Source organism: Hyla sarda, chromosome 12 (assembly GCF_029499605.1).
Source record: "Hyla sarda isolate aHylSar1 chromosome 12, aHylSar1.hap1, whole genome shotgun sequence".
Lineage (NCBI taxonomy): Eukaryota > Metazoa > Chordata > Amphibia > Anura > Hylidae > Hyla > Hyla sarda.
Window position 1 is genome coordinate 9,527,225 of NC_079200.1, and position 26,072 is coordinate 9,553,296.

Consider the following 26,072-nt stretch of genomic DNA (forward strand, 5'->3'; position numbering starts at 1 on the left):
CTTTTTATCTGCTTTCAGGTGTGATTTTTATATTGCCCACACCTGTTACTTGCCCCAGGTGAGTATAAAGGAGCATCACATGACTGAAACAATCTTATTTATCCACAATTTTGGAAGATGCCAATAATTTTGTCCAGAACATTTTTGGAGTTTGGTGACATTATGTACAATTTTCTTTTTTTCCTCCCTTTTTGGTTTAGTTCCAATACACACAAAGGGAATAAACATGTGTATAGCAAAACCTGTGTTACTGCAATATATATATATATATATATACAGAGGAGAGGAGATCTATATATATATATATATATATATATATATATATATATATATACAGAGGAGAGGAGATCTATATATATATATATACACACAAAGGGAATAAACATGTGTATAGCAAAACCTGTGTTACTGCAATATATATATATATATATATACAGAGGAGAGGAGATCTATATATATATATATATATATATATATATATATATATATATATACAGAGGAGAGGAGATCTATATATATATATATACACACAAAGGGAATAAACATGTGTATAGCAAAACCTGTGTTACTGCAATCCTTTCCTGTGAGGAATACTTCATTTTATAGAGAAATTTCAGGGGGGACAACACTTACGGCCATGACTGTATATCCTGATCCCATAGAGAGTTTTCCTCCCGAGTACCCCTTTAAGCCCCCACCCATCTCCACCACCCTCTACAAGACCATCCACAGTATTTCGACGTTTGGAGGACATTCTTAGGGGTCGGAGGTCACCTTTAATAAACAGGTTCTGCTCTCGCAGTTGTTGCTCAAGACTTTGCACAAAAGCCACATGACAGCGACCCATAAGCAGCCATGAGACCATAATGAAGCTGTATGTCTACAATAGTCGTATTGTTATCTGCGCTGCTTCATTCCGCAGGTACTGTCTGTTCTTTTTGGGGAAGTCATGAGTCTAGTAAATGGCACTTACTTCTGGGAGGGCAGATCCCCCTCCAATCCCTGGTTTCATCCCCTTTCAGCCAGAACACAAGGTTGTCATTATATAGAGTAACCCTGCGTATAGGACTCCATTCACTGTATGTGATTTTTGGGATAATTTGGGATAATTTTGGGATAATTTGCGATTTCTGCTACTAATTCAACTGCTAAGTTAGTGTTTCCCAACCAGGGTGCCTCCAGCTGTTGCAAAACTACAACTCCCTGCATGCCCGGACAGCCTTCGGCTGTCCGGGCATGCTGGGTGTTGTAGTTTTGCAACTAACCTCTTAACACAGGATAGGGGATAAGTAGCTGATTGCAGGGAGTCCCACCGCTGGGACCCCCTGCGATCTCTAGAACCGAACCCTGCTCTTTGTGAGGAGCTCGTGCGGTAGACGAGTACAGGAGAACTCTGCTGGAAAACACTCCCATAGAAGTTAAAGGGGTACTCCACTGGGATTTTTTTTTTTTTTTTTTAAATCAACTGGTGCCAGAAGGTTATACAGATTTGTAAATTACTTCTATTTTAAAATCTTAATCCTTCCAGTACTTATCAGCTGCTGTATGCTCCACGGGAAGTTCTTTTCTTTTTTAACTTCCTTTTCTCTCTGACCACAGTGCTCTCTGCTAACACCTCCTGTCCATGTCAGGAACTGTGCAGAGTAGGAGCAAATCCCCATAGCAAACCTCTCCTGCTCTGGACAGTTCCTAAAATGGACAGAGGTGTCAGCAGAGAGCACTGTGGTCAGACAGAAAGGAAATTCAAAAGGAAAATAACTTTCTGTGGAGAATACAGCAGCTAAGTACTGAAAGGATGAAGATTTTTGAATAGAAGTAATTTACTAATCTGTTTAACCTCCTGGCACCAGTTGATTTTTTTCCAGTGGAATACCCCTTTAACTTCTATGGGAGTGTCAGAGATGCCCGAATGCTGTACTCCGGTCTCTTCGGCACTCTCATAGAAATAATAGGAGCGTGTGCTGTCTACCCCACGCGCTCCTCACTGAGAGCTGGGGACAGCCCTTTTTAAGCTTGAATTCTGGTCAGTATGGATCCACTGAGGAAATTTTACGAGGGTTTCCTTAAAGAGTACCTGTCATGATCTTGTTAAATTTTATAATCCTCCCAGGTCACTGCCCCCATCATGATAAACCACCCCCTACCTTTATTTTTTATTATTTTTTAGTTTTCTACCTTGATATTGCTCTGTATTTTCTGCTCAGTCTCAGTCAGGTTCACAGACTGGGGAGGGGCGTTCCCCAGCAGGCGTGACATCATCTGAAGCCATACAGGGGAGAACTTCCTCCCTCACTCTGCTACACACAGCCCAGAGCAGTTCAGTGTGAGATGAGCTATGATTGGCTAAGGCTGCTCACCCCACCCCTCAACATTTCCTGATTTTGGACTTGTGTCAGGCCAGAAGGAGTCCAAAGTCTGTGCAAGAGATGGGGGGGGGTAATGTGCTCTGGACAAGTAGGGAGACACCTAGTGGCAGATTTTTTAAACACAAATAAAACGCAGAAAACTTTTTTACATTTTCTTTTAAAAACAAAGTATATTAGAAAGGAGTGCAATAGCAAAAATTAGTTTTAATGACAGTGCTCATGTAAAGGGGTACTCCGCTGCTCTGCCTTTGGAACAAACAGTTCCGAATGCTGGAGCTGGCATCGGGAGCTTGTAACTTCATAGCCCCACCCCTTCATGTCATGCCCCGCCCCCTCAATGCAAGTCTATGGGAGGGGGCGTGACATTCGTCACGCCCCCTCCCCTAGACTTGCATTGAAGGGGCAGGGCATGACGGCATGAGGGGGTGGGGCTATGACATCACAAGCTCCTGGCGCCGGCTCTAGCGTTCGTTGTTCCAAACGCTGAGCAGCGGAGTACCCCTTTAAGGATTCCTATAGCAGTAATAAGACTATAGACGTGTCACCTTCAGGAGATCAGTCATATAATGACTTCCCCTTTGTCTCGGAGATCAGCTGATCACCATGTGATGTTTCCATTTTCCAGGAGGCAATGACTTATTCTAAGTCCATTTTCGGTAGTCACATTATTCTCCTCTGATCCTCAGAGCCGTCTGCAGTGTGAACTTTCCTATTGTATTTACATCCACCAGGACGGCTTGTTCCGTATAGTCTTTGCACAGCTGTTAGTGCCCTGGTTTCCCGATCACTTTGGAGGGTCATCCTCTACACTGACGTTACCGGCTGTTACTGAAGTCACAGGACAGAGCCCCCTCCATTCATTGTCTCGTCAGATTCCCTTGCGCGGATGTTCTGTCGCTCTCCTGTCAGGTAAAGTATGGACTGCCAAAAACAACAATGCATGGTTTGTACTCCAGTGACCGCTCTGCGGAATTCGATTTCCCTTCCCCGCTTGTAGCAGGAGTCGTTTTATCTAGTAAAATAATAGTAGGTATAAAGTGATTGAAAATTATACAGACACCTCCTATACATTTACCATAAAAGCGTAGCTGTACTTTCTAAAGGATTTTTTTTAAATCATGCCTGGATTTGTTAGTTTAACCCTTCAGATTGGTGACAAGGTGATTTCAGGGCTTTGATTTTCTTAGTCTCTTTCGGGACCAGATCTCTGTTGGTTGCCAGCAGTACTCACACCAGGACTTCCTTTCCCTTAAAGGGGTATTCTGGGCAAAAACATTTTATCCCCTATCCAAAGGATGGGGGGATAAGATGTCTGATCACAGGGGGTCCGCTGCTGGGACCCCCCATGATCTCCTTGCAGCGCCCGCATTCTATGCGGGGACTGCGTCTCTAGTTTCAGAAACCTCCGGGTTTCCGGGACTGGGGACGTGACGTCACGCCATGCCCCCTCCATTCATGTCTATGGGAGGGGGCGTGAGGTTTCTGGAGATTCAGCACCCTCATAGAATGCGGGTGCTGCAGAGAGATCGCGGGGGGTCTCAGCAGCCGCCCCCCCCCCCGCGATCAGACATCTTATCCCCTATCCTTTTGGATAGTGGATAAAATGTTTGTGCCCGGAATACCCCTTTTTAAAGAGGTACGCCATGGAACTGAACTTATCAGACACTTATCCCCTATCAACAGGAGATAGGGAATAAGTGTCTGATTGTGGAGGAGTCTAACAACTGTGATATATAGTAGTGTATAGTATAGGTCAGTGTTTCCCAACTAGGGGGGCCTCCAGCTGTTGCAAAACTACTACTCCCAGCATGCCCGGACAGCCGTTGGCTGTCCGGGCATGCTGGGAGTTGTAGTTTTGCAATAGCTGGAGGGCCTACTTGTAGGTTTAGTATATTATACAGACCCCTGTCCATCCCAGAACCCTGACTCACCTTCCCAGTTGCTGCAGGGACCGTCCGGGGAGGGTGGTCTGGGCCATCCATCCTTCCTGTAGTGTCCGGCGGCATTACGGGTGGAGGGTGAACCGGTCCGGGCTGTCCTTCTTCTCCGGGGGTCCTCTTCTCCACTCCGGGCAGGCTCCGGCCTAGTAACGCTGCATAGACGCCGCTGCGCAGCGTCGCACCTGATGTTGCGGCGTTGCGGCGTCTATGCAGCGTACTAGGCCGGAGCCTGCCCGGAGTGGAGAAGAGGACCCCCGGAGAAGAAGGACAGCCCGGACCGGTTCACCCTCCACCCGGAATGCCGCCGGACACTACAGGAAGGATGGATGGCCCGGACCACCCCCCATTAAGGGTAAGTTTAATTTTTTTTATTGACTCGGAGGGTGGGGGGAGGGGCCCGACCAGTATAGCGGTATGGGCAAAAATCCATACCGTGGGAGAAAAAAAAAAACGTATCCGGTTCATACCGGTATACCGCCCAGCACTACTTAGTAAATATGTTGGGTTTTTGTGAAAATGGCGGGAGCATGCCCCTTTTCTGAGACCACACCCCCTTTTCTCGGCGACCACGCCCCTTTTTGGGTATTCTTAGCAAAATGGAGAGTTAGTCGGGTTTTTTTCAATTCTGGCGCAAAATCTGGCACAGACAGAATTCCTGGCGCAATGCTCCATACAGATGTACCCAGACGGGTGTGTGTAGAGGGAGAGATGATACGCAGTGATATTGTTTTGTGTCTACCCTGTTTATTTTCCGTAAATAAAGAAGCCGGCGAGGAGACTTCCCTAATCAATTCATCTGAGGGGTTTGATGGTCGGTCGGGGTCCTACATGGGGAGAATGTGATATTTTATTACTCAAAGCACCAGATGTTTGTATAATTCAGCCTTAGATCTGCAGGGGTTCATTTACATTAGGAAGGGTTTGTTTACGGGGTCTTCAGATATCTGTTATGTCTCAGAACAGGGGTCACAGGGCAGGGTCTTGTAAAGTCCTGCAGATCCAATGAATGTTAGAGGGGTAAAAAATAATTTTTTTTTTTTTTAAATCAACTGGTGCTAGAAAGTTAAACAGATTTGTAAATTACTTCTATAAAAAAATCTTTACCCTTCCAGTACTTTTTAGCAGCTGTATGCTACAGAGGAAATTCTTTTCTTTTTTAATTTCTTTTTTTTTGTCTTCTCCACAGTGCTCTATGCTGACACCTCTGTCTGTGTCAGGAACTGTCCAGAGCAGGAGAATATCCCTATTACAAACTAGGGATCGACCGCTAATCGGTATGGCCGATATTATCGGCCGATAATCACGATTTTGGTCATTATCGGTATCGGCAATTATCTTGCCGATAAGCCGATAATGCCCCGCCCCCCGCACCGCCCCCACCGCACTGCGACCGCCACCCCCTCGACCCGCCGCACCGTACCTCCGCACCTCCGCACCGCGTCGCACCCCCCCACCGTGATGCTGGGCGGTATACCGGTATGGATTTTTTCCCATACTGCTATACCGGTCGGGCCCCTTCCCCTACCCTCCGAGTGAATAAAAAAATTAAACTTACCCGTAATGGGGGTGGTCCATGCCATCCTTCCTTCATGTAGTGTCCGGGGGCGTTCCGGGTGGAGGGTGGTCCGGTCCGGGCTGTCCTTCTTCTCCGGCGGGCCTCTTCTCCACTCCGGGCAGGCTCCGGCCTAGTATGCTGCATAGACGCCGCTACGCCGTGACGTCAGGTGCGTCGCTGCGCACGGGCGTCACTGCGCAGCGACGTCTATGCAGCGTACTAGGCCGGAGCCTGCCCGGAGTGGAGAAGAGGACCCCTGGAGAAGGACAGCCCGGACCACCCTCCACCCGGAACGCCCCCGGACACTACAGGAACGATGGATGGATGGCCCGGAGCACCCTGACAGGTAGGGGAGAGAAGCGGGTGGTGGCAGCGGCGGCCTATGGCCCCGCAAAAGCCACTGCAGATCATTGATTTAAAGCGCCCGCTTTAAATCAATGATCTGCAGCGGTGTCGCAGGGGGTTAAATAGCCGATAACTTATACCGGAATATCGGTATAAGTTATCAGCTATCGGCCCTAACCTCCACCGATTATCGGTATCGGCCCTAAAAAGACGATATCGGTCGATCCCTATTACAAACCTATGATGCTCTGGACAGTTCCTGATACGGGCATCAGGTGTCAGCAGAGAGCACTGTGGACAAGACAAAAAAGAAATTCAAAAATAAAAGAATTTCTTCTCTAGTATACAGCTGCTATAATGTACTGGAAGGATTAAGATTTTTTTTTAATGGAAGTAATTTACAAATCTGTTTAACTTTCTGGCACCAGTTGATTTAAAAAAAATAAATTCCCACCGGAGTACCCCTTTAAAGGGGTTGTCCACTTCGGACATCACCTAGTTCTATGTAAGGGTATGTTCAATAATAATTTCTATATTTATATAATGCCAACATATTCCGCAGTTAAAGGGGTATTCTGGCTTTATACATCTTTTTCCCTATCCTTTGGATGGGGGATAAGATGTATAAAGCCGGAATAACCCTTTAATGCTTAGATTGGTCCCTGTCCCCACTGGGGGTCACAATCTAAATTCCAAATTCACCTATCAGTGTTTTTTTGGGGGTGTGGGTCGTGGGAGATAACAAGAGTACCTGGAAGAAACCAGTGCAAACTTGGGGCGAACATACAAACTCCTTGCAGATGTTGAACCTAGGACCACAGGGCTGCAAGGCAACAATGCCAGTCACTGATCACTGTGTTCACCTCATGTTGCTGTTCGGGTCATGGATACGTCAGCAAAATATCAAAATGGGTGCCGAAATATCCATGCGTGTGAAGACTCGGGCCCCACTTTAAAGGGGCACTCCGGTGGAAACCTTTTTTTATTTTTTTTTTATTTTTTTTAAATCAACTGGTGCCAGAAAGTTAAACAGATTTGTAAATTACTTCTATTAAAAAATCTTAATCCTTCTGGTACTTATTAGTTGCTGAATACTACTGGGGAAATTCTTTTCTTTTTCGAACACAGAGCTCTCTGCTGACATCACGACCACAGTGCTCTCTGCTGACTTCTCTGTCCATTTTAAGAACTGTCCAGAGCAGGAGAAAATCCTCATAGCAAACATATGCTGCTCTGGACAGTTCCTAAAATGGACAGAGGTGTCAGCAGTCAGCAAAAAGAAAATAATTTCCTCTGTTGTATTCAGCAGCTAATAAGTACTGGAAGGATTAAGATTTTTTAATTGAAGTCATTTACAAATCTGTTTAACTTTCTGGCACCAGTTGATTTAGAAAAAAAAGTTTTCCACCGAAGTACCCCTTTAAAGGGGTATTCCAGTTTTTTTTTTACCCTTTGAGCCCATGATACAAGTTATAATACAGTGTAATATTCTTCTATCACCTTTGTGCGCCGTTTTGCCCCGTTTTCTCACACAGAGACCATGTGATTTATGACATTTGTCTCTGACAGCATGGAATGCTGGGAAAGGTCAGAGACAACCATAAAATAAAAAGACTTGTACTCCAGCACTTCCGGGTGCGACCCGCACCCGAAAGTGCTGGAGTAAAAGTCTTTTTATTTTATTTCCCCTGTAGTATTCAGCAACTAATAAGTACTACAAGTCTTTTTATTTTATTTTATTTCCCCTGTAGTATTCAGCAGCTAATAAGTAGTACAAGTCTTTTTATTTTATTTTATTTCCCCTGTAGTATTCAGCAGCTAATAAGTAGTACAAGTCTTTTTATTTTATTTTATTTCCCCTGTAGTATTCAGCAGCTAATAAGTACTGGAAGGATTAAGATTTTTTATAGAAGTAATGTCATAAGTCACATGGTCTCTAGGGGGCGGGTCTATGCTGCAGGATGGAAGGGATTTGCTGAAGTAATGTTATCCACCCACACACTGCAGCATAGCCACGCCCCCGAGAGACCATGTGACTTATGACATATTGTCTCTGGCTGCATGGAATGCTGGGAAAGGTCAGAGACAACAGTAAAATAAAGAGACTTTCACTACAGCACTTCAAGGTTCCTGCCCCAAACCCCTGGTATCTGTAATTTTATACTTCAGATCCTGTGATCAGTATGGTGGCCTGAGGGCACAGCGGACCCCCGGACCCCGCCTCCTGGACACTTCTGATGTGCATTTCTGAGTATCTTGTTGTTATATGTATTGTAAGTTATGTGTTTCTAACCTTTCCTTCTTCTTTTCTTTCAGTTTGCTTTAGGATAAGCATCGGGCGCATCCACAAAAATGGGGGAGCTCTTCCGCAGTGAAGAGATGACGCTGGCGCAGCTCTTTCTCCAGTCTGAAGCCGCTTACTGCTGTGTCAGTGAACTGGGAGAACTGGGAAAAGTGCAGTTCCGTGATGTAAGTTTACAAAAAAAAAGCCTAGTTTCTACCAGGGATTTGTTGTGTTACCTCAACTTCTGGATTGTTTGTTTATTTTTTTTTTTGTGTGATTTTTTTTAATTAACTTTATTGCTGTTACTACAACATGAACATGAACGCAAACAAAGGGTCCAGTGTTCCTGGTTAAAAACAAACAAAAACTGTGGCATACATTTTTTATGTCCCCCTGTGCCTTTGCTGCAAAAATATAAAAGACATATAAAAAAACAAAACTTTAAAGGGGTACTCCGCTGCTCAGCGTTTGGAACAAACTGTTCCGAACGCTAGAGCCGGGAGCTCGTAACGTCATAGCCCCGCCCCTCAGGACTTCACCCCCACCCCCTCAATGCAAGTCTATGGGAGGGGGGCGTGACAGCCGTCACGCCCCCCTCCCATAGACTTGCATTGAGGGGGCGGGTTGTGACGTCATGAGAGGGAGGGGCTATGACGTCCCAGGCTCCCAGTCCCGGCTCCAGCATTCAGAACACTTTGTTCCAAACGCTGAGCAGTGGAGTACCCCTTTAACTCGCCTTCCTACGTTCCCCCATTGCAGAGATATAGGCGTCCCGTTCCTCCGAAGGCTGTCTGGGCATGCTGGGAGTTGTAGTTTTGCACCAGGTGGAGGCAACCTGTTTGGGAGACCCTGTTCTATGGAAAGGGAATTGTCTGCTGAATCGCGCTATTTAGTTCCACGGAATGGACAATATCAGGAAATTACAAAAGGGAAGCGGTTTCCTGTAACGTTATTCTCCTCGGTATCACGGGCCCTGGGTATGAATATTTATGTGAATGTGATTGAAGTTACAAAACAGATGATCTTCATGGAGACAATGTTATGTCCTGAAACACGAACGACCTGTTTTACCTTTCCATTACCGCGCTGCCTGCGTTTTTTTCCCCGGAATTTATGATCATTTAAAGGGGTACTCCGGGGTAAAAAAATTTTTTTTTTATTAACTTATGCCAGAAAGTTAAACAGATTTGTAAATGAATTAAACAAATACCAACCCCTCAAAATTAGCATCAGAAAACTGATACATGAATAAGATCTGGTACCGCGCTTCAATTATGTGATACAAAATAATATAAAATGTTATTAAAATACAATAATAGATGCAAAAATAAACCTCATAAACACCGATATCTAATACTGTTTTATGAAGTAAATGAGATTTTCCGATAATCCGGTATCTAATAGTCCGGACAGTGCTGGAATGTCCCGTACTTTGGATTGAATCCTGATAGAACAAATGATATAATAAGAATATAGTTACCAGCCTAATGGAAAGCTCAGCCGTGATCTCCTTAGGGTGAGGTCCGCAATGCTTGGGTGGTATACAACGCTGGCGTGCATTACCGCGGTGGTCTGCCTGCCACAGACCAAGATGAAATTGGAATTGTGCCGCTCCCAAAGGTGCTCACTGATAGATGGTAACAGGCGGCTTCTGGATGCAGACCTCGTGGTGTCCTATGGCGTGTGACGTCACAGGCAATCGGCAAGACTGCCTGGACACGGGATCAGGAGAGTACGGCTGGTTTAACAAAGATCTTTGGCTGCATTCGGAGCAGGTTTAAAAGTCCTCAGGTGAGTGCGTGCTCAATAGGGATCGGTGGTGTAATAAACCTTTTTCTAAAAAACACCTAGACACGTTTCAGGGCACTTGTTTGTCGGAACGGCCCTTTCCTCAGTAGGTATAATCTTATATAATCTGTATAATCTTATATAAAGTGCCCTGAAACGCGTCTAGTGTGTGCAGCCTTAGCCAATCATAGCTCATCTCACACTGGACTGCTCTGGGCTGTGTGTAGCAGAGTGAGGGAGGAAGTTCTCCCCTGTATGGCTTCAGATGATGTCATGCCTGCTGAGGAACGCCCTTTCCCAGTCTGTGAATCTGACTGAGCAGAAAATACAGAACAATATCAAGGTAGAGAACTAAAAAGTAATAAAAATGGCTACGGTGTCATGCTGCGGCCTCCTGCACAGGAGAGCCGCGGCAGAGCCGGGGGCCCCCAGCATTCTGACCCCCTGCGATCAGGCTCTTATCCCCTATCCTGCAAATAAGAAATAAGTGTCTATGGCTGCAGATCTCCTTTAAAGGGGTACTCTGGTTGAAAACTTTTTTTTTTTTTTTTTTTTTTAATCAACTGGGGCCAGAAAGTTAAACAGATTTGTAAATTACTTATATTTAAAAATCCTTTTAGTACTTATTAGCAGCTGTATGCTACATGGGAAATTCTATTCTTTTTGAATTTCTTTTTTGTCTTGTCCACAGTGCTCTCTGCTGACACCTCTGTCCGTGTCAGGAACTGTCCAGAGCAGCATAGGTTTGCTATGGGGATTTTCTCCTGCTCTGGACAGTTCCTGATACGGGCATCAGGTGTCAGCAGAGAGCACTGTAGACTAGACAAAAAAGAAATTCAAAAAGAAAAGAATTTCCTTTGTAGAATACAGTTGCTATTAAGTACTGGAAGGGTAAAGATTTTTTAATAGAAGTCATTTACAAATCTGTTTAACTTTCTGGCACCAATTGAGTTAAAAAAAAATTTTTTTCCACTGGAGTACCCCTTTAATGATTTCGTGGTAAAATGAGTATTTGTTACATAAGGAAAGGAAGGGTTAAAAGGGTTATCCAGGAATAGAAAAACAGAGCTAATTTCTTTCAAGAAACACTCCCTGTCTGTCTCCAGGTTGGGTGTGATTCTGCAGCTCAGCTCCATTGAAGTGAATGGAGCCAAGTTGTAATACCGTACCCAACCTGGGGACAGACGTGAAGCATTTTTTTATTTTTTTTAAAAAGAAATTAGCTCTGTTTTTTAAATTCCTGGATAACCCCTTTAAATCCGCAGAATACATCTGTAACATTTCCACACAAGAATGAGCGCGCTTCGGATTTTACATCGTGCTCATACGATATATCTATGCCACATTGCACAGTCCACACCAATTCCGCCATGTCTGAGAGGGAAGGTGGGGGGGGGGGAGGATTTATTTATTTGTGTGAAATTATTTGCGCAATATTTCTTTTCATTTCCACAGTTTTTCATGCAACTTAATTAATTGCATGGATTTTTTAAAGGGTGCACCCTGGGGGGATAAAAAACACCCTCACGACCCTGAGAGTAAAGTTTTATACGCGCACAATTTTTTTTGTGCACAAGTTAATATTTTACACAGATGATAAACGCAACATATCTATTTTGCGCTATTTAGTCAGGTGATCTGTTATGCTTGACCGGTGCATACTCCCAGACAGAATGTAGTCATTTGGAGGAATATGATAGGAGTAGTAGTGTTCTAGAAGTTGTTGGTTAGTGCGTCCTTACTCACTCATTTTTTTTTTTCTTTTTTTCTTTCCAGTTAAATCCCGATGTCAATGTTTTCCAGCGGAAGTTTGTCAATGAGGTCAGAAGATGCGAGGAGATGGACCGTAAACTGCGTAGGTTTCTATTCTTATTCCTGGGCGCCTCGTTGATATGACTAAGCCTGATAAGCAGAACTAGGGCAGAGTCTAGTGACACCGGTCTGTCCTGCTCTCGTCTTAACAGGCTTTTTGCATAATTATAGTACTATTATTATTATTACAATATATATATATAATTATTATTAAAGTGTACCTGTCGTCAACAAAAACTTTTTATATAAAACAATTATATGAATAACAAACAAAGAAAACATAGGTGCACTCACCGCAAAGCTGAGACTGTCAGGTCTAGGTGTCCGGTGACGGGTAGCCGGGTCACGGCATAGGCGCTGGTGTAGTGTGGCGCTCAGAGGCTTGTCCTCAGTGTACAGAGCCCCGCTTGTCCTCAGTGCACAGGGCCCCGCTTGTTCTCAGTGTACAGGGCCCCGCTTGTTCTCAGTGTACAGGGCTCCGCTTGTTCTCAGTGTACAGGGCTCCGCTTGTTCTCAGTGTACAGGGCTCCGCTTGTTCTCAGTGTACAGGGCCCCGCTTGTTCTCAGTGTACAGGGCTCCGCTTGTTCTCAGTGTACAGGGCTCCGCTTGTCCTCAGTGTACAGGGCTCCGCTTGTTCTCAGTGTACAGGGCCCCGCTTGTTCTCAGTGTACAGGGCCCCGCTTGTTCTCAGTGTACAGGGCTCCGCTTGTTCTCAGTGTACAGGGCTCCGCTTGTTCTCAGTGTACAGGGCTCCGCTTGTTCTCAGTGTACAGGGCTCCGCTTGTTCTCAGTGTACAGGGCCCCGCTTGTCCTCAGTGTACAGGGCCCCGCTTGTCCTCAGTGTACAGGGCCCCGCTTGTCCTCAGTGTACAGGGCCCCGCTTGTTCTCAGTGTACAGGGCCCCGCTTGTCCTCAGTGTACAGGGCCCCGCTTGTCCTCAGTGTACAGGGCCCCGCTTGTCCTCAGTGTACAGGGCCCCGCTTGTCCTCAGTGTACAGGCCCCCGCTTGTCCTCAGTGTACAGAGCCCCGCTTGTCCTGAGTGTACAGAGCCCCGCTTGTCCACCCTCACTTCCTGTATTTGGACTCCTCATAGAGACACATAGGCAATAGCTGCAGAGACAAAAATATACACACTACACCAGCGCCTATGCCGTGACCCGGCTACCCATCACCGGACACCTAGACCCGACAGTCTCAGCTTTGCGGTGAGGGCACCTATGTTTTCTTTGGCTGTTGTAGTTGATGCTTTATATCTGTGTACGTGCACCCCGCAGGAGACTCTGACCGGAGGTCACCGAGGACCTTACTGTATACATCATTAGGTGATATAGTTTTCCATGTGTGCTCTCCCTACATTTCTATCTTGAGACTTGGTATATTACAATTATATGTATATTTGTATTATAAATTGATAAAAAAATTGTATATTTTGGGTGAAAAAATGCTGTCCCTGCAGCTATTGCCTGTGTGTCTCTATGAGGAGTCCAAATACAGGAAGTGAGGGCGTGACAAGCATGGCTCGGTGCAGGTTCCTGGCTTGTCAATCATCCTGATGTGTAAGTCCGGAGAGTGTCATAGAGCCTCAGTGTACAGAGCCCTGCTTGTCCTCAGTGTACAGGGCCCTGCTTGTCCTCAGTGTACAGGGCCCCGCTTGTCCTCAGTGTACAGGGCCCCGCTTGTCCTCAGTGTACAGGGCCCCGCTTGTCCTCAGTGTACAGGGTATCTCTTGTTCTCGGTGTACAGAGCCCCGCTTGTCCTCGGTGTACAGAGCCCCGCTTGTCCTCGGTGTACAGTGCCCCGCTTGTCCTCGGTGTACAGAGCCCCGCTTGTCCTCGGTGTACAGAGCCCCGCTTGTCCTCGGTGTACAGAGCCCCGCTTGTCCTCGGTGTACAGAGCCCCGCTTGTCCTCGGTGTACAGAGCCCCGCTTGTCCTCGGTGTACAGAGCCCCGCTTGTCCTCGGTGTACAGAGCCCCGCTTGTCCTCGGTGTACAGAGCCCCGCTTGTCCTCGGTGTACAGAGCCCCGCTTGTCCTCGGTGTACAGAGCCCCGCTTGTCCTCGGTGTACAGAGCCCCGCTTGTCCTCGGTGTACAGAGCCCCGCTTGTCCTCGGTGTACAGAGCCCCGCTTGTCCTCGGTGTACAGAGCCCCGCTTGTCCTCGGTGTACAGAGCCCCGCTTGTCCTCGGTGTACAGAGCCCCGCTTGTCCTCGGTGTACAGAGCCCCGCTTGTCCACCCTCACTTCCTGTATTTGGACTCCTCATAGAGACACATAGGCAATAGCTGCAGGGACAAAAATATAGACATTTTTTAACCAATGTATAATACAAATATACATATAATGGTATTATCTGCATTATATAAGAAGTTTTTGTTGACGACAGGTAAACTTTAATAATTCTTATTAATTATATATATATATTAATAATAATAATTTATTATTAATAATAATATATTAATAGTAATAAATAACTATATATATTATATTTATGTATAAATATATATATATTATAATATATTTAATAATATATAAAAAAAATATATACAGTGATCCCTCAACTTACAATGGCCTCAATATACAATAGTTTCAGCATACAATATTTTTTTCTGGACCATCGTAACTTGAAACCAGACTCAACATACAATGCTACAGACAGTCCAGATCTGTGAACGTGTCACAACTAGAGGAACTGACCAATCAGAATGGGCATTTTACTGGTAAATCACCTCTATTACTGAAGTGCCTGCACTGACTGGCTGTCTGGTAGCGCCCCCTACAGTACAGGGAGGAACTACAAGTTCTGTACTACTCCTTACCTGTGCCAGGGTTAGCTGCTCCTTTGGACACCAAGTAAGGGCGGCTCCATTTGGGACACTGTGTGTACTGTATAGGACCCTGAAGAAGCTCCTGTCCTCTACATAAACCATTGTTTCCCAAGCAGGGTGCCCCCAGCTGGTGCAAAACTACAAATCCCAGCATGCCCGGACAGCCAACGGCTGTCCGGGCATGCTGGACGTTGTAATTTTGCAACAGCTGGAGGCACCCTGGTTGGGAAACACTGACATAGACAGTGATTACAGCTCCCAGCAGATCTTTCTTACTTTTATATGTAAGGATTTGCTTTATCTATATTAGTTATCTACTTATTTTTCTTTCATTATCACTTTTTCCTATTTTTGGATGACATTTTTGTGGCTTCAGAACCAATTACCAGGTTTCCATAGAGTTCTGGTCCCAACATACAATGGTCGTCCTGGAACCAATTAATATTGTAACTTGAGGGACCACTGTGTATAATAATTTAGTTTTTTATTGTTTATATCTTTTTTTTTTTTCATCTTACAGGATTTGTGGAGAAGGAGATTAAAAAAGCAAGCATCCCAATTCTTGACACGGGGGAGAACCCGGAGGTCCCCTTTCCTCGGGACATGATTGATCTGGAGGTGAGACAGACTGGGTTGTTTTTTGTCTATTGGTAGTTCATCCATTCCCACCTTAAAGTTCTATGTCGTATCTTATAGGACTGATCCCAAGAGCAGGGGTCCCCTGCCCCCACCCCATCCTGCTACAGGCAGAGGCCGGGATTATGAAAGCAGAGAGTGGGGTCTTCTACATCAGTGTTTTCCAACTAGGGGGCCTCCAGCTGTTTCAAAAATACAATTCCCAGCATGCCTGGACAGCCAAAGGCTGGGGTTTGTAGTTTTTTTAAGGGGTACTCCACTGCCTCAGCATTCAGAACATTTTGTTTCGAACGCTGAGTGTGGGCGTCGGGGCTCGTGACGCCTCCACCCATAGACTTGCATTGAGGGGGCGGGGTTGTGACGTCATGAGCCCCGACACCCGCACTAAGCGTTTGGAACAAAATGTTCTGAATGCTGAGGCAGTGGAGTACCCCTTGTAACAGCTGGAGGCTCATTGGTCGTTGAACTTAGTATACTCCAGAGTTTGGCCTAAAATCAAACCGGTCGGAAACCCAGGTTACCCAGCCATTGTGCCCCCAGTAGTAGCGCCCCACCCCCAAACACACTGCCCCCATATAGTAGTTAGCCTTTTGCTGTCCAGGCTGTTTTGCAAGAGCTGGAGGGACCCTATTTGGGAAATACTGCAATACTCACTTACTAGGGAATGTCATAGCGCGCTGGTCTCTCAGAAACTGTTAGGCATGCTGAGCCTTGTAGTTGCACAAAAGCTCCGTTCTCATGTATCTCATTATCTCTCTATCACAGGCCAATTTTGAGAAGATCGAGAATGAATTAAAAGAGATCAATACCAACCAGGAAGCTCTGAAGAGGAACTTTCTGGAACTGACCGAATTAAAATACATCCTGCGCAAAACCCAACAATTTTTCGATGAGGTCAGCGTTTCTATTCCTCTTGATTTCAGAAATTGACTGAATTACGCAACAGCTTTGTGTCATACGGTAGTTTTTTTTTAATTTTCCCTCCCGGATAGATTTATTAACCTTTTTACATCTTGTGGGACGGATAAAGTCTGGTATATGTGTAGTGACAAGTAATGGCCGTCAGACTGAGGCCGTCACCATCTTTTATATACTGATTTATGACGTTTTACAATAAGTGTTGTGTGACTGTATTCTGAGATGTTTTATGGCACGTTCCCTTATGTTAATATGTGCCCCTGTATTCTGCTATATGCTATCTATTTGAATATATACCAACTTTCTCTATATACCATCTATTTCTTTCCGTCCTTATGATGCCGCTGCTTACGTTGCCTTCCTTTGGCTGCTTCTTGCTTCCTATTATCATTTATCACTTGTCTCAGTACCTGTACTGTAGTATATTATTTCTCTTCTATTCCCTCTTTATTTATTATTCATTTAACTATCATTTTCCTTTTGTCTTTTTCTCTTGTTCCTATTTGCTTTTACATATTGTTCACTGTTTACAGTTATCACTGTTCTGTTGCTTGCTTATACTGTTTGTTTCCTACTGCTACCTGCTTTAACCTTTTGACCCTTTTCTGCCATCTTTGTTTTCCCCATTCCTGACATTTCCTTTCAGTATTTGTCTCTCTTCTTGCTGCTTCTTTACACGGTTTCCCCTTTTCATCTTGTGTTTTGTGACTCTGGCATACATTCTCTCCACTTGGCTTCCACTCACATGGCTCCTTCTCTTCATCCCTCGTGCTTACACAGCTCCTCCCCTTCCTCTCTCCCCCTTACACAGCTCCTCCCCTTTCTCTCTCCCCCTTACACAGCTCCTTTCCTTTCTCTCTCCCCCTTACACAGCTCCTCCCCTTTGTCTCTCCCCCTTACACAGCTCCTCCCCTTCCTCTCTCCCCCTTACACAGCTCCTCCCCTTCCTCTCTCCCCTTCCTCTCTCCGGCTTACACTGCTGTTCCCCTTCCTCTCTCCGGCTTACAATGCTCCTCCCCTTCCTCTCTCCCGCTTACACTTCTCCTCCCCTTCCTCTCTCCCGCTTACACTGCTCCACTACTTCCTCTCTCCCGCTTACACTTCTCCTCCCCTTCCTCTCTCCCGCTTACACTTCTCCTCCCCTTCCTCTCTCCCGCTTACATGGCTCCTTTCCTTCCTCTCTCCCGCTTACACTGCTCCTCTCCTTCCTCTCTCCCGCTTACACTGCTCCTTTCCTTCCTCTCTCCTGCTTACACTGCTCCTTTCCTTCCTCTCTCCCACTTACACTGCTCCTTTCCTTCCTCTCTCCCGCTTACACTGCTTCTCCCCTTCCTCTCTCCTGCTTACACTGCTCCTCTCCTTCCTCTCTCCCGCTTACACTGCTCCTCTCCTTCCTCTCTCCCGCTTATACTGCTCCTCCACTTCCTCTCTCCCGCTTATACTGCTCCTCTCCTTCCTCTCTCCCCCTTACACTGCTCCTCTCCTTCCTCTCTCCCGCTTACACTTCTTCTCCCCTTCCTCTCTCCCCTTCCTCTCTCCCGCTTACACTTCTTCTCCCCTTCCTCTCTCCCCTTCCTCTCTCCGGCTTACACTGCTCCTCCCCTTCCTCTCTCCCGCTTATACTGCTCCTCCACTTCCTCTCTCCCGCTTATACTGCTCCTCTCCTTCCTCTCTCCCCCTTACACTGCTCCTCTCCTTCCTCTCTCCCGCTTACACTTCTTCTCCCCTTCCTCTCTCCCCTTCCTCTCTCCCGCTTACACTTCTTCTCCCCTTCCTCTCTCCCCTTCCTCTCTCCGGCTTACACTGCTCCTCCCCTTCCTCTCTCCCGCTTACACTGCTCCTCTCCTTCCTCTCTCCTGCTTACACTGCTCCTCTCCTTCCTCTCTCCCGCTTACACGGCTCCTTTCCTTCCTCTCTCCCACTTACACTGCTCCTCTCCTTCCTCTCTCCCGCTTACACTGCTCCTCTCCTTCCTCTCTCCTGCTTACACTGCTCCTCTCCTTCCTCTCTCCCGCTTACACTTCTTCTCCCCTTCCTCTCTCCGGCTTACACTGCTCCTCCCCTTCCTCTCTCCGGCTTACACTGCTCCTCTCCTTCCTCTCTCCTGCTTACACTGCTCCTCCCCTTCCTCTCTCCCGCTTACACGGCTCCTTTCCTTCCTCTCTCCCACTTACACTGCTCCTCCCCTTCCTCTCTCCCGCTTACACTGCTCCTTTCCTTCTTCTCTCCCGCTTACACTGCTCCTCTCCTTCCTGACCCCTTTTGACATGACCCCTATTTCTCGTTTACACATCGTTTCACAGTGAATGGGCTGATCCCCCTGCAATTATGGCCCCCCGATAATTATGACAAAGTTGCAGGGACCTCTGATTTTAATTTCTTAGTTTTTTTTTCTTTCTTCTTCTTAAAACTATGGAACATAGAAAAATCCTGTGGAGGCCAAAAAAAAAAAAACGTTCATGAATTAGATTCAAACGAAAATCTCAGATTAAATGGGTCTTTATTGCACATAACCTTAGTATCTTAATATTACCCTAATGCAGTGTTTCCCAACCAGGGTGCCTCCAGCTGTTGCAAAACTACCAACGGCTGTCCGGGCATGCTGGGAGTTGTAGTTTTGCAACAGCTGGAGGCACCCTGGTTGGGAAACACTACCCTAATGTGTATGGCCCAACTCAGTCTCTAGTTTTCTGCTTTCTACCTGTATTCTCTTCTTTTTTTGCTCTCCATGCACCCGGCCACCTGTCTGTTTGCTTTGTCTTCTTGCTGACGTTCACTTACCTTCATGGCTGACTACTTTAACCCTCTCATTCTTCATACTCCAGCTCCTAAGATCAGTGCAGGGATTTAACACTCTTTTGCTTTGACATAACAGGCAGTAACCAATGTCTGAGCAGCACTTGCTCTTCTTAGTTGTGTTATGGGGAGGTTTTAACATGGTGGGTGTATACGTAAGGTAAGTGCAGAATGAACACCCACCACCCCGTACTCCCCTCTCTTGGCTGTAATAGCTCACCTGAATGCTGCTTACTGCTAGGGTAATGCTTTCTTTATGTGTGACAGGTAAATACTAGTCTGTAATGATACTATTGTACAGAGGGGGAACAGCTATTATGATTGGTGCTTGGTCCTAACCAATCAGAATAGGTTTTGTTGCTTTTAAAGAAGAAGTTATTGGCATGCAGGTGGTATCCTGGCTTCACCGTCCTTTTCACCGCTCCATCTGATGTCTGTGTGTTTTGTGTCCAAATGGCTTAATCCAATATGGAGGCTGCATCCTAACCGCTCGTTGTTAAAGGGAACAAAACCCTTGTTTATTGTTCGTGAAAACAGGTGTTGGGTTATGGCTTTTCCCTAATTCATGGAATAGCAGAATATGGGAAATAAAAAAAAAGAAGAAAAAACGAAGGCGCTACCTGGTGCCGACACTACGGGTAACAAAGTAGAGAAAACAGGAGATGTATGGAATTCTCAGCTCACCCTCAAAGGCCCCGAGGCGCACGGACTGTGCGAGGCAGCACCACTTAGCAAAATGAAAAACTGGATGTCCAGCGCCAGGATACGTGCAAAACAGGTTCTTTATTGCTTAAAACGCCATAGCAGGGGTCAGAATGTGACGCGTTTCAGGTGCGTTAGCACCCTTAATCGTACATAAAATAAAACCACAATTGTCTGAGTATATATAGGGGAAATGACGTGGTTCCACGTCATTTCCCCTATATATACTGAGACAATTGTGGTTTTATTTTATATACGATTAAGGGTGCTAATGCACCTGAAACGCGTCACATTCTGACCCCTGCTATGGCGTTTTAAGCAATAAAGAACCTGTTTTGCATGTATCCTGGCGCTGGACATCCAGTTTTTCAAAGTAGAGAAAAGGTACATAAACTGCTCAACACCTAGTAGTGCATGAAATGTTTGTTGAGTTGTAAGACAGCTGCCACCATCCCAGACCGATCGCAAGGTAGGGGAAAAATGGGTTAAAGGGGTACTCCCGTGGAAAACCTTTTTCTTAAATCAACTCGTGCCAAAAAGTTAAACAGGTTTGCAAATTACTTCTATAAAAAAAATCTTAATCCTCCCAGTACTTTTTAGGGGCAGTATACTACGGAGGAAATGCTTTTCTTTTTTGATTTCTCTTCTGTCACAAGCACAGTGCTCTCTGCTGACCATTTTAGGAACTGTCCAGAGCAGGAGAAAATCCCCATAGCAAACATATGCTGCTCTGGACAGTTCCTAAAATGGACAGCAGAGGTCAGCAGAGAGCACTGTGGTCGGGACAGAAGATAAATCCAAAAAAAAAAAAAATAAGCATTTCTTCTGTAGTATACAGTCCCTAAAAAGTACTGGAAGGATTATGATTTTTTAATAGAAGTCATTTACAAATCTGTTTAACTTTCTGGCACCAGTTGATTTAAAAATAAATAAATAAATAAATAAAAGTTTTCCACGGGAGTACCCCTTTAAACAGATTTGTAAATTACTTCAATAAAAAAAAAAATCTTAATCCTTCCAGTACTTATTAGCTGCTGAATACTACAGAGGAAAATCTTTTCTTTTTGGATTTCTTTTCTGTCTGTCCACAGTGCTCTCTGCTGACACCTCTGTCCATTTTAGGAACTGTCCAGAGCAGCATAGGATTGCTATGGGGATTTTCTCCTACTCTGGACAGTTCCTGACATGGACAGAAGTATCAGCAGAGAGCACTGTGGTCAGACAGAAAAGAAATCCAAAAGGGAAGAGAATTTCCTCTGTAGTATACAGACGGTAATAAGTACTGGAAGGATTAAGATTTTTTTTAATAGAAGTAATTTACAAATCTGTTTAACTTTCAGGCACTAGTTGATCTAAAAAAAAAAATAGTTTTCCACCGGAGTACCCCTTTAAATGGGGCGCACGGATTAACCACAGGCACCAATAAAATAATAAAAGGAATGTTTTATTTTAGGATGACGCTTTTCTACAAGTTCCACCTCTCTTAGTCTGGTCCACCTGATGAAGAGAGGTGGAACTTCTCGAAACACGTTGCCCGAAATAAAAAAAAATCCTAACTTATGGAATACGAGATGTGATTCACAGTGAATGTGACTGATCGTAGAGCAGCTAAGAGCTTATAGGATGCAGTCTTCTCATATAATACATGATATCATTTAAGTTTTATTTATTTATTTATTTTTTTTTTTCATTTTCGTTTCCTTATGTCATCCTCCTCAGGTTTCTTAGGCTGTATCCCTTCAACTTGTAAAATGTAGCTCAACTTTCAGTAAAAATGTTCCCATTAAAAAAATAAAAATAAAAAAACTGTGGATTTCCCCTTCTAAAGACTATAAAAGGTTCTAAAAGGCCATTCAACAATTGGTTTCCCAAATCATGGAAATCCTCTGGAGCGGCCTATCCTTACTATCAACTCTGGTCATCACTCCCGCTGCGGGTTCCTGCCTTCATAATAATGGTTTGGACCCCTCAGTGCCAATTCTTGGAGTATGGATAAAAATAGAAAAAATGTAATACTCACTTGCCCTGATTCCCTGCCGGGTCTGGTTCAACACTCAGTTCCTTTCAGCTCGAAATGCTCGCTCAGCCAGTCACTGGCCCAAGATGGTTTGGGACTTGACCGGTGATTGGCTGTGCATGCTTTTTCTGTGTGTTGGAACAAAAGCAATGGGGACCATTGGGACGGATGTGGCGCAGATTCGGGGCAGGTAGGTATCACACCTTTTTTATTTTTTTCCATTATTATGCCAGCTTATACTCCACAATTGTGTGGTGCCAGACACCTGTAGGATTGGCTAATGCACGGAATGTCTTCCGTTGCAGGTCGGTGGTGTGCAGCCACCCAGCCCCGCCCCATCAGTCAGCTGTTGAGTGTCCCATATTACAGCCCTGCTCCGCTCATTTTATAGTGGTGGTGCCAGGTAACTGCAGCTTGGCTCCCATTCGCTTCAGTGCTAGTGGAGCTGCAGTTACGTGGCGCCATCGCTATACAATGATTTGCGTAGGGCTGTGCAGTGCATGCTGCCGAACAGCAGACCAGTTTTTGGCACAAAATTCTAATAGAGACGGGTGAGTCCGGCACTGCTGCCCGGAACCAGCTTCCACCAAAGTGCCAGATTCCAGTAAAACAACATGTGGGGCTTCACTGGGGTGCGCTCCAAAAGAGATAAGCAATGGCACAAAGTTCGGAGAATGAATGGATGCACTCACCCCAAGTTCTTGCTAGTAGAAATCTTTAGTAAAATGTACAGCGGGTAGACGCAGAGGGGCAGCCTCGCAGCGACAGACTGTTTCCTGCGCTCCAAGCGCACTTCCTCGGGCTGCCGGTCGGCAGCCCGAGGAAGTGCGCTTGGAGCGCAGGAAACAGTCTGTCGCTGTGAGGCTCCATGTACTCCATGTACATGGACTAAATGTTCCCTTTCTCTGCTGTTTTTTATTTACAGGCCATCCTGGGAAATCGGTCAGTCTGGTATTGTTACACCTTTATACCCTTACTTTGCATTACATCATTGGAAACTGCATACTGCAGGGTCACTGTGACAGTCTAGACCCATATTTAATGGGGTACTCCCCTCCCGTGGAAAACTTTTTTTTTTTTTTTTTTAAATGAACTGGTGCCATAAACAGATTTGTAAATCACTTCTATTAAAAATCTTAATCCTTCCAGTACTTTTTAGGGGCTGTATATACTAAAGAGTAATCCAAAAAAAGAAATGCATTTCCTCTGAGGTCATGACCACAGTGCTCTCTGCTGACCTCTGCTGTCCATTTTAGGAACTGTCCAGAGCAGCATATGTTTTTTGTGGGGATTTTCTCCTGCTCTGGACAGTTCCTAAAATGGACAGCAGAGAGCACTGTGATATCATGATATCAGAGGAAATGCATTTCTTTTTTGGATTTCTCTTTAGTATACAGCCCCTAAAAAGTACTGGAAGGATTAAGATTTTTTAATAGAAGTGATTTACAAATCTGTTTAACTTTCTGGCACCAGTTGATTTTAAAAAAAAAAATGTTTCCCACTGGAGTACCCCTTTAAGCTAATGATATGTGCTTTCTGGACACTGCTATGAGACCCTATTAATAATTTTGTATCTAGCCTAATTTTTAGGTGTCTAATGATTGTACCAATGCTATTCCCCTGAGGAAACCGTTACACACAGTGGAAACGCGTTGGGCTTTAATCCTTGGTACAACGGACGCTTGCATTTAATTTCATTTTAATGGGTCACAATTGTTTTGGTGGTGTCTTATATATCATGGAACCGTTAAAAGTTATGTTTTAGAGCACTTCCCATGGGCTTTATAACTCCCCTTTATTTATTGATGCATCCATTCATTCTCGGAACTTTAAGCATTTTTTGGCACAGTCTTTCAATAGGCCATGAAGATAGTGTTTGCCTCTTTTTGTGGTGCCCTCTTTGTGGTGTCTACCATCATGCAGAGGGCATTAGTCAGGGGGGGATACAGCGCTAAGACGTCCCATTTTGGTTAAACAGGTTGGCGTTTTCCATTGATGGCATCGAGCAGTTGCTATGGCAGTGCCACCCTTCCGTCACCTTCACCTCCCATTGTCCCCGCTTGTCCTCCAAGCATCTAATATTAAGGTTTCCAGGCGCATTATCGTATCTGACTTTTTAAAATCCATTTCACGCATTCATAATTGTCTTTTTTTTACTCTAACAGCAAGTATGGCAGCTATTATTTACCTTATCCCTTATATACTTATTCTTGGAAGGTTTGGCGTAGGCATGGGTGGTCGTACGGTAAAGACAGACTTGGCTAATACCAAATTCTGAGCTTAAAGGGGTACTCCGGTGGAAAACTTTTTTTTAATTTTTTTTTTTTTTTAAATCAACTGGTGCCAGAAAGTTAAACAGATTTGTAAATTGCTTCTATTAAAAAATCTTAATCCTTCCAGTACTTATTAGCTGCTGAATACTACAGAGGGAATGGTTTTCTTTTTGGAACACAGAGCTCTCTGCTGACATCACGAGCACAGTGCTCTCTGCTGACACCTTGCCCATTTTAGGAACTGTCCAGAGCAGCATATGTTTGCTATGGGGATTTTCTCCTACTCTGGACAGTTCTTAAAATGGACAGAGATGTCAGCAGAGAGCACTGTGCTTATGATGTTAGCAGAGAGCTCGGTGTTCCAAAAAGAAAACCACTTCCTCTGTAGTATTCAGCAGCTAATAAGTACTGGAAGGATTAAGATTTTTTAATAGAAGTAATTTACAGATCTGTTTAACTTTCTGGCACCAGTTGATTTAAAAAAAAGAAAGTTTTCCACCGGAGTACCCCTTTAAAGGATTTTTCTTTCTCCATTCCCTCCGCCATCTTGCTTTCAGCTAGCTGCTTATTTGCACAAGGCTGGATCTGTATACGTGAGCGTTTACTGCCGCCGCCGCCGCCGCCATTTACAGCCTGGATCCCTTAATAATTTTTGCTTTTATTGTCGTTTGTTCTTATTTTATTTTTCCCGCTTCATCTTATTTTAACCATTGTCTCTTCCCCGATGTTGGTGCTTATTATTTTCCTTTATTGTATAGTCTGGATTAATAATATATCTGTGTTTCATTTATTTATTTCCCCCCTTGGCTCCCCCCCCCCCCCCCCCGGTACAGAACTTTCGCAGTGTCGTGTTGTTGTTATTGTTGTTGCTTTTTGAAGATTTTTGTTTGCACTGGAAAAAAAAAAAAACCTGTTGCTTCTGCTGCAAAATGTTTTTTTTTTTTTACTGCATAAAGGATTCGGGGAAGAGGATAGAAAAAAAAACAGCCCTGTTGCCCATAGCAACCGATCAAATAAAAAAAAAAAATGAAAGTTGAGCTCTGATTGGTTGTTTTAGGCAGCAGGACCAGATTTTTGAGGCCCATTTTGAGGTCTATGATGGGAAACTATACCCAGAATGTAAGCTGATCCCAATCAGTGTCATTCTAGTCTTGGGACGCATTCACATGATCGTAACTCTGAGGGTTGCGCTACTGTTCACTTCAGTGCATCTACAAATCTGCCGTTGTTGCAGATTTTTTCGGCGGACCCTCTTACATGAATGGTACCTTAACTCGCACCGTAGTTACAGTTGTGTGAACGTATATTGGTTACGACGCACTAAGTTGGTTGCACGTGCTCAGTTCAGCTGCAGTCTCCTGACCGTATTAGCAATTGGTCTCCACTGTGCGTGTAAGCCAGGGGGATTGTGGGTAAGTCATAGTGTCCCACTGCCCCTTTTTAGGGCTCCTTAATATGGCCGCTGTGCTCCGCTAAAAGGAGCTCTGTTGGTCACTCCATCGTACACCCGACGGACCCTATTTAAAGGGGTACTCCACTGCTCAGCGTTTGGAAGAAACTGTTCCGAACACTGGAGCCGATGCCGGGAGCTTGTGACTTCATAGCCCCGCCCCCGACTTCATAGGCGCTGAGCAGCTGAGTACCCCTTTAAAGGGGTACTCCGCCCTTAGACATCTTATCCCCTATCCAAAGGATCCAGCGGCGGGACCCCCGCGATCTCCCTTCTGCATCTGGCGTTTGTTTAGAGAGTCGGGTGCTGCATTGGAGGCTTGTGACCTCACGCCCACTTGTGACATCATGGCAACGCCCCTCAA

General features: G+C 45.1%; 1 protein-coding gene across 6 annotated transcripts in view; it reads left to right on the forward strand.

The window, feature by feature from the left end:
• The window catches only part of ATP6V0A1 (ATPase H+ transporting V0 subunit a1), a 110,551-nt gene that overhangs the window by 21,822 nt on the left and 62,657 nt on the right, over window positions 1–26,072 (forward strand). For all 6 annotated transcript variants that reach the window (XM_056548158.1, XM_056548157.1, XM_056548153.1 and 3 more), the window contains exons 2-5: window positions 8,523–8,675; window positions 12,055–12,133; window positions 15,437–15,534; window positions 16,318–16,446. In XM_056548158.1, the coding sequence (XP_056404133.1) occupies window positions 8,559–8,675; window positions 12,055–12,133; window positions 15,437–15,534; window positions 16,318–16,446 (423 nt within the window). In that variant the 5' untranslated portion in view covers window positions 8,523–8,558. The remainder of the gene's footprint in view (window positions 1–8,522; window positions 8,676–12,054; window positions 12,134–15,436; window positions 15,535–16,317; window positions 16,447–26,072) is intronic.